The sequence below is a fragment of the Tripterygium wilfordii genome, chromosome 23, assembly GCF_013401445.1.
Source record: "Tripterygium wilfordii isolate XIE 37 chromosome 23, ASM1340144v1, whole genome shotgun sequence".
Taxonomy (NCBI): Eukaryota; Viridiplantae; Streptophyta; class Magnoliopsida; order Celastrales; family Celastraceae; genus Tripterygium; species Tripterygium wilfordii.
Window position 1 is genome coordinate 9122720 of NC_052254.1, and position 9107 is coordinate 9131826.

Below are 9107 nucleotides of genomic sequence, written 5' to 3' on the forward strand. Positions count from 1 at the left end.
AGCTAATGTCAAAGATTATAGAAGTCTAATTGGCAGCCTGTTGTATTTGACAGCTTCTAGACCTGATTTAATGTATTCTGCAAGTTTGCTCTCCAGGTTCATGCAAGCTCCCAGTAAAAATCATCTTGGGGCAGCTAAAAGAGTACTTAGGTACTTAAAAGGGACCTTGGATTATGGAATCTGGTTTAGAAGAAATGAAGACACTGGTTTGCAGGGTTTTGCAGACAGTGATTGGGCTGGCAGTGAAGAAGATTCAAAGAGCACCTCTGGATATGTTTTTTTATTGGGCTCAGGAGTGTTTTCATGGAATTCAAAGAAGCAGGATGTAGTTGCTCAATCTACAGCAGAGGCTGAATATATTTCAACAGCTGCAGCTACTAATCAAGCCATTTGGCTGAGGAAGTTGATGGAAGATCTAGGACAGAAACAGGAGGAGCCTACTGTTCTGTATTGTGACAATAAGTCTGCAATTGCCATTGCTGAAAATCCTGTTCAGCATGGCAGGACTAAACATATCAGAGTTAGGTTTCATGCAATAAGGGAAGCAGAGAAAGATGGAGAAGTAAAGATGACCTGGTGCAGTTCAGAAGATCAGCTAGCAGACATATTAACCAAGGCCTTGCCTAAAGTCAAGTTTCAACTTCTGAGAGCAAGGCTAGGTGTGATAAGTCGAAACCTTAAGGAGGAGTGTTGAAGTTAGTAAGGTCTTCTCTGCCATTAGAAGTATTGTATTTCTTTTTTCATGTCTATGTTGTACTAACTGGTCAAAGTATTATATGTTAGTTGACCAGTTTACTATTTTTTATGTTTGTTTATTATGTGGTGTAGTGGTAACCTCGATTACCACACTATTTTTGCTGGCTTAAGAGCCTTATGTTTCTTTTTCTTAAGAAGTAAGGAAACTAATGGAAAAGCTAAGAGAGCTATGTTGATAAGTGCTATCTGTATCCTTCTATCTTAAAACTGCAAGTAGAGGAGTTTCAGATTGCTACAAAAACAATACTTTTCACATTAACATACTTGAGACTGAAAATGTTTTTTTTTCCTCCCTTTAAAGCGGCTTTTACTCTGTATCACTTACTACTTTTACATCACTTTCATGGTTACTTACCAAGAGAAATAAGTAGAATACGGGAGATAATTATCATGTACCTTTTTTTAAAACAAATAATGTTGAATTTCATTACAGAGAGTTTCCTTATATAAAAAATGCAGAACTACCTCCCCTTGAAGAAGACAAAAAAATTGGATCCGAACATGAGCTGGAGTATGTTTTATTCGATCTCTTCAAAACTAGAGATGACAAAGACATAGCATAGAAAGTTGTTAAGAAGGCTTTTCCTACTTATCAAAGAAAGCTAAACTAACCTTCAATGGAAGCAGACTGGTAGCTATGTACATACAGATATAGGAAAGAAACAAACCAAAACACTATGATTCTTAACTTTACTGGCAAATTTTCAACATTGTCATGCCAGTAGCTTGATTATGACCTTCAAGTCGCAAATTACACTATGAAAACAGTTTCTCGGAAACGCATAAACCTAATTGCATCTATCTTTCTACATGGAACATTTTTTTTGGCACAATTACGATATGCAAGGACCAAAGACTAATCTATCTACTTTCAGGTCAACACAGTCAGGACTTGTAGGTCGATCGAATATATTTGCTTTGGTATTCTGGTACATACAACTTCATGCTAGAAAATGATTGATTGTAACCAGGGGCGGATGTACATGTTGGATAATTGCCCCACCTTACATTTTGAAAAAAAATACCTTAAGATATTATTATTTTGTTGAACTTTGCTCCCCTTTACGTCTCTCTTAAAAACCAACTAGTCACTTGTTTGAAACACAATTTGGAAAATTAAGGTTAATGATATATTCTCATAAAATGCACAGAAGTTGAAAAAATCACATTTGGTGAACAAGCCAATCATTCTGTGAACAAGTCAAGCTAGGGGTAAGTTGGTTTTCTTCTCTGTCTCTGTAGTTTCTTATTGTGTGTTTATTCATCTAGTAGCCTAAGCAACACATACTATACTTCCGTTACTGATAGTGCTAACTATACAATTTGCACCATGGTAGCATAAATCAATGCGATGAGACTAGAAGTTTCGTACTGATAGTCCTAACTATATAATTTGCACCATTGTATGCATAAATCAATGCGACGAGACTAGAAGTTTGGGAGTGATGATTGTTTGTGCATTTTACAGGAAAAATGGATGGTGGTGCATCCCAAGAGAGACTGCTTGGAGGAGAAGCAGAAGATAGCAGCAACATGAGAGAGGGGATTTGTACAGAATCAAAGAAGATATGGAGAATTGCAGTCCCTGCAATATTATCAAGAGTGGCTTTATTGGGAACTTGGATGGTTACACAAGCATTTATTGGACATATTGGTGAGGTTGAGTTTGCAGCTTATGCAATGGTACAAGCAATTCTACTGCGATTTGCTATTGGCATAACGGTAAGATCAAGTTATTAATAGAAGTCTGACCTTTCCCTAAACCCTAAACTAAAATCCAATTATTTGAATGAATTTACAGCTAGGCATGTCAAGTGCGACCGAAACGCTATGTGGACAAGCATTTGGTGCAAAGCAATACCATATGATGGGTATCTACCTGCAAAGATCATGGATTATTAATACTGTTACTACAACAATCTTATTACCTCTCTTCTTCTTTGCGACACCGATTCTTCGATTACTCGGTGAGGATGAAGACATTGCAAGTCAAGCAAACACGCTCGCTTTGTGGTGCATTCCTCAGCTCTACTCTCTCATTTTCAGTGCAACTATCCAAATGTACTTACAAGCACAGCTCAAGAACTTCATTATCATTTTGATAACTCTTACAGCATTTTTGCTTCAAATATTACTGTCATGGCTTTTCGTTGATGTGTTTGACTACGGGGTTTCGGGTGCAATGGGTGCATTGGGCTTGTCCAATTTGGTATTGGTGTTGGGGGAATTTGTGTACGTATTCGGAGGTTGGTGTCCTGAGACATGGAGGGGATTCACTAAAGCTGCATTTTATGATATTTTCCCTGTCTTAAAGTTATCGGTATCTTCTGGTCTGATGATTTGGTAAGTTCGGACATTTCAGCTTTCAGTAAGTCAAGCTTGTAATCATCAATTGTTGATGTTTTGTACTTACAAACACATGTTTTTCTTTTGATAGCTTGGAATTATGGTACAGCTCTGTCCTTGTCTTGTTGGCAGGATACATGAAAAATGCAACGATAGCAATATCAACTTTCTCTATCTGGTAAAATCTTAAAACAGATTTTATATTCGTTTATTTGTCATCATTTCCCAAACCAATAACTCCCACCTGAAAGGAACCTTCAGCCTTAATGTCATCACGTGTGAATTGATGATCGGCCTCGGCTTCCTAGTTGCAGCAAGGTGTGTCTTAGACTCTGAGCACAATTCTTCATTCTATATTCACTCCTCTAATAATCAAAATACACTTTGTTGAGTAGCGTTTCTCATTCTGCTGTTTTACGCACTCAGTGTACGTGTTTCGAATGAACTTGGGGCAGGAAATACTAAAGCTGCAAAATTTGCAGTTAAGGTCATCTTAAGTATATCAATATGCGTCGGAGTATTCTTTTCGGTACTATGTTTTCTCTTCAGCTCTCAGATCTCATACTTATTCTCATCGAGTGAAGCAATCGCGAAATCAGTGTCAAGCCTAAGAACCCTACTTGCTATCTCGGTCTTTCTTAACGGAGCTCAACCTGTCCTTTCAGGTAAGTGATGTTTTAATGCAAAAATATCACTCTGTAAGTGCCTGTCTTGCATAGCGAGAGACAGTGAGGAAATATTTCTTGATTTAGTATATATTGTTTTGTCTGCAGGAGTAGCAGTTGGTGCTGGATGGCAAAGTGTGGTTGCATTTATCAATATCGGTAGCTATTATGTGATTGGAATTCCAGCAGGAGCTTTGCTTGGTTATGTGGCTCATATGCAGGTTATGGTAAGAATCAAACTCTGTTGATATTGATTAGAGAGAGTTTTGTCTGACACATTGGGTCTGGTATTTGATGTCATATAAGCAGAACAAGGAAGAGAATGAAAATTTGCATAAGAAGTTACACTAAATTTCATTCTTTGGTTTAATAGGGAATTTGGATTGGAATGATATTTGGAGTGGCAACACAAACATTTGTGCTTTTCTACATGACATGGAAAACAGATTGGGAAGAACAGGTAACAACCTTATTCTTCAAGTTTCAAAACTAGCTCAAAAAAATTGGTCTGCACCTAAAGGAGTCAACTAACCACAAAATTGAAGGATGAGTGAAACTTGCTGCTTAATGACAACAAACACTGCTTTCCTCACAGGTGATCAACACATCGGAACGTCTTAACCGGTGGCTACTAAAACCATCGGAAGAGGCTATTCACAGACAGAGTCATACTTCAGAGGCATGAACAAAGTCAAGAAAAAAATCGAAGAATTGATTCTGTAGAATTAGAGTAGCTTGAATCGGATCTTCAAGAATAAGATGATATGGGAGTTGGGGCATTCGGTTTCCTACGCACAAAGGATACTATGAATTATCACACTAGTTATATTCCCAAAACCATCCATATGAGACTGACAAGCTGCTTGACTGCCACTTTTGGCATGAAAAGACATCAACTTACGCAATACACCAATATTTGCATAATTTGGTTCTCTATGTAACATATATCGCAGCTAAATTCAGTTGAATAAGTTTAAGCATTCAAACTTCTACATAGTCAAATTGACTGTTCACCGCAATTATTGCTTTTTTGTCCAGAAAATAAGGTTTACAGTCGATTTTGTTTTTCCATTGAGCTTGCTCCTTTTGTTGCTTAAACTGTAATCTACTGGCCGAACTTGCCATTTTTGTGTTTATATAATTATCCTTCATGTTTCAAAAATAGAAGACTTTAATGTGTATATGATAATCGACAATTTTGTTATGGAATATATTTGGTAGTAAAATATTTCCTATCTGGAGAAGCTAGTGTAGTGTGGTTAGGGTTGTGTCATGTCCTTCACACAATAATGCTTCTATGCTGCCAATTATCTTAGACCACATGTGGTTCACAGTTATGAAGTGTTTCTATCATTGTTAGCAATAATTTGACTTGTCATGCCATAAGGCATAAGTATTATTGTTAATATATCATAATAACAGATCAACAACTTCAATTCGCTTTTCCTCTTGATATTGGTTGGTAGGTCCACTATGTATGAACTCAAAAACAATAACAGTTTTAGGAGGTGTCGTGCAATTACTTTATGAAGAATGGCAGGTTCAGCAGAAATATTCAGTTTTCTCGTTTTCATCCATAAGGCCATCACATGAAAATGAGACTCATGGTCCTCCACCTTTTGAGAAGTTGGAAATTAGGGCAGCCTCACATCCTTTTCCACAGAAAGGTTCCTTTCTTTTCTCTTTAACTCTATCCATTTGAAAATTTTCTCCCATTAAGCTTACCTTCAAGGTTGATGCCATCTGGGTTTAATTTCATAACATATGAGCTCTTCAACTATTAGTGGTGGCTTTTTCAGTGACAACATGGTAGGCTAGCATGTGATGCAAGAAAGCAAAGATCCAATCGTTGCCTCATAATTAGACCCTAGAAGTTTGTTGTCTGCTGGAAGAATTTAGGCATTTGGTCTATTGTAAATAACATGAAATGATTTTTTTACTTACTTACGTGCTGCGCATGCATCCGGGAGTCAGCTAAAGCGTTTTAGACATTTCCACTTACTTCGTTTGTGTATAGGATTGCTTTTGTTCATGTCCAGATTTTACAAATTAAACAAAAGTATAACGGACTAATTCTTTCCAATTTCATATAAGTAAATTTATAAGTTCTTGACTTCTTGTATTATACTATTGTGGAAGTTTATTATCGACCTCAGCCAGCATATGCCGTTCCTAATTTAAGGAACACTAATCCCTCTCTGGCATTACAACCCAAATTTTATGGTTGGATTGAATTTGTAAAGCACTATTGTAGACACTATATGTCTATCTGGATTCTTGGAACTCATTTATAATTTAGATTATGCAGAATTATCATTCTCCTCACTGGTTGCACCCCCTGGTGCTTTAATATCATGGAATGACGGCTTTAGGATGACTTGCCTTTGCCATACAGGGTCATATGCAGACTTGATTGGGTGTTACCTCTCTGTCTCTTCTTTCAAAAAGAAAACTAAAGTCCTGTCTCATCAATCTGGAATGCATTGGATGGTTCATTCTATCAAAGTTGTGCTTACAGCTGTCTAGTTTAACTGTGCTTGTCTCTAAGAATTAAAAAGTCTAATTAAGCTCACTGGACAATAAAACTGTGTCTAAAAAGAATGCATTTAATTTTAAAATGAAAGAAAAAGCATTACTGTTTTGGTCTTGTCTGGAGCTATGTCGAGAATGACTGACGGAGCAGTCTTTATTATCACTTTATTTACAAATTTCCTCAGAAACATAACTCATGAATGAATGATGTTTTATAGATTACTCTGGGTTTACCTCCAAGGGAAGTGTGCCTCTGACTGTGAAAACTGTTGAAGGTACTGAAATCAACCCAACTAATGGGCTGCAAACCACTGATTTCAAAGCTAGTCACATTGATCAAGATCTTAAAACCACTTCCCCCACCGTAAAAGATGAGGAAAAGCCAAGTAGCTCTGAAACAAGGCCAAAGGAAGGTGTGACTTCATTCTTTTCTTAATTCAAATTCAATACAGCTATATGGATGGTGCAATTTAATATATCGCTCTGTGATTGCCTGTGCTGCCTGCATGTATGGGGGCAATTTTCATGTAGTGCATGCACGCATTGTTGTAAGGCTTAGAGAAAGGGCTGTTATCAATTCAGATTCAGACAATGTGCAACTTTCATTTATTCATTTCAGAATGTTTAAATTTAACGTTCATGCTGATGGGTAAATAATTTTATTGTGGCAATTGCTGAGTGTGTGCCTGTTCAAAATCAATCTGCAAATAAACGTGATTGGCATGCCAAGGGTCGGAGAAATAGGGAAAAGGCAAAAGAAGAAGAGATGTCAGTTTTCACTCTAGATGAGTGGGAAAAGAGTATGGCTGGGGCAAAGACTGTAGTGAAAAATGAGCTTCCAGACACTAGTCGTGATGAGGATCTTGCATGCCAACTTCAAAATCAACTTGATATGGAAGATCCCAATGTCCACATCTGCTCATCTTGGGTATTCTTGTTGCTCCTGTTATTTGCTTTCAGTGTTTCAGGTTATATCTTTTTCTTTCATGTCCACGTACAAAGAGGAAAACAAGATATGGGGGCAGATGATATTAGAATGAGTATGTTTAATTATGAAAGAGATGACGATAGGGCGTGTGGAATGGAACATGGAGGCAGAGGAAGGGGAAGGGGAGAGGGAGGGCAAAAGGGAGGGGGAGAGGAAGACATGGATAACTTTCTTTGTTCCTCCTGTGTTGCTATACCCTTTCTCTCTGTCATACGCATGTATATTTTCTTCTTTTGTCAGGTAAAGGTTAACTAGACATTGTGAGCTGAGATCCTATGCATGACTACATTACATGTTTCCCTCTCTCTCCTTCACTACATGCAGCATTAACTGTCCATTTTTGATACTTCACAGTGCTGTTTTTACCCTTATGGCCACGTAAGTTCATATTAGTTGCAGAAAAATACAGAATGACTGGCAGGACAGGACATATGGGATATTTGCGCCCCTAATCTGGATTTACTCGACCCTTTTTTTATTGGGTTTGCAGGTTTGAAGGATGGTGAATCTGATCCACAACTTGCGACCTTAGTGGTTGTGCTTTCACTGATTGAATCATTGATAAGACCATCCCTTTATGTGGGAAAATTGGCAAATAGAAGAAAAGGAACAGAGTTTTGTTGGGAGGGAAAAATAAAAGTGGTGTTGTTACCTGTCGAACTACATGTTGGAGGAACATTTGGTGGTTGCAAAGCCAAGGGACCTCTTAGACAGGTACCTATAATTTTTTTCCTGCTAAAGTTCGAGAATTCAAAGCAGTTTTTTATTAGTTGCTGGTGTACACTACAGTGCAGAGGTTTGGAAAATGCTGGGCACAGTATCTGAGCTGTTGACATTGTGTCTTCTATACATGATGCACAGAGCTGCCTCATTGGTGTGAGCATTCTTACAAAACGAAGGGGGACGTATGCTTTGACCAACGCCCCATTCGCCAAACATTCCCGTAGCTTCGGTTGGAGCTACCATGTATAGAAGACATATCACTACTAGAAACAGCATATTTAGCCATGGATAATTCCGTCGCTGACTAGTGGAATTCTATCACTAAATCATTTAGAGATGGAATTTGCCACGGAAAATATTTCATCACAAAAACCCTCGTCGCTAAATTTTACGACGGAACTTAGTAAGCTATTTAGCGATGGAATGCGCGCCGGAATAGGCGACGGAAATTTTGTGATAGAAACATTTACGACAAAATTTGTGACGGAATATTTCGTCACAAATTAAATTTAAAAAGTAATGTTTAGCTTTGGCGACAGAATATTTTGTTGCTAATTACCGACGGAATATTTCGTCCCGAATTAGCCACGGATATCCCATGGCTAATTAGCAATGGAATATTTCGTCGCAATATTAGCAAAGGAATATTCCGTGCCTAATTCGCCTCATAATTTAGGTGGCAAATTCGCAACAGAATTTTCTGTGACGAATTAGCGACAGAATATTCCGTCACAAAATTAATTAATAGTTTTTCTTTTTGGAATTTTTTATTTTAATCATAAAATTAATTTAATATTTATTTATATTTATAATTTTTTGTTATTTTATTTAAATATAAATATTAATAATATAATTTGATCATACATTGTAATTAAAATGCATCACAAACATTTATAATAAAAATATTTATATAAAAATTATGTTGAAGTCAAATTGTCAAAATATATTACAACAATTAAACTGCAACCCATAATCTAAACCCCATCAGAATCGCGCTCCTCATCGTCACAAGCATCGTCGGCATCATTAGCATCGTCGGCATCATTACCTGGTGGTTGCATCCCAAACCGAGCAAAGACTTGCTGCATCATTTGATC

At 37.3% G+C, this 9107-nt stretch overlaps 2 protein-coding genes across 4 annotated transcripts; both read left to right on the forward strand.

Moving 5' to 3' along the window:
* Positions 1 to 1830: 1830 nt before the first annotated feature.
* Positions 1831 to 4763, forward strand: LOC119992961 (protein DETOXIFICATION 24-like). Its single transcript, XM_038839809.1, has 9 exons — positions 1831 to 1968; positions 2225 to 2478; positions 2558 to 3099; positions 3194 to 3280; positions 3364 to 3420; positions 3529 to 3767; positions 3876 to 3994; positions 4141 to 4227; positions 4363 to 4763. Exons 2-9 carry the CDS (start codon positions 2230 to 2232, stop codon positions 4450 to 4452), a joined length of 1470 nt encoding a protein of 489 aa, XP_038695737.1. The 5' UTR covers positions 1831 to 1968; positions 2225 to 2229; the 3' UTR covers positions 4453 to 4763.
* Positions 4764 to 5260: 497 nt separating this feature from the next.
* Positions 5261 to 8678, forward strand: LOC119993820. Of its 3 annotated transcripts, XR_005466573.1 has the most exons (4): positions 5261 to 5434; positions 6518 to 7527; positions 7778 to 8001; positions 8077 to 8678. XR_005466573.1 is itself a non-coding variant. In XM_038841095.1 (3 exons), exons 2-3 carry the CDS (start codon positions 7066 to 7068, stop codon positions 7781 to 7783), a joined length of 468 nt encoding a protein of 155 aa, XP_038697023.1. In that variant the 5' UTR covers positions 5261 to 5434; positions 6518 to 7065; the 3' UTR covers positions 7784 to 8678. The 3 variants fall into 3 exon arrangements, 2 of the variants coding, with proteins under 2 accessions (XP_038697023.1, XP_038697022.1); XM_038841095.1 differs by having other exon boundaries at positions 7778 to 8678; XM_038841094.1 differs by lacking the exons at positions 7778 to 8001; positions 8077 to 8678 and having other exon boundaries at positions 6518 to 7720.
* The last annotated feature ends 429 nt before the right edge of the window (positions 8679 to 9107 follow it).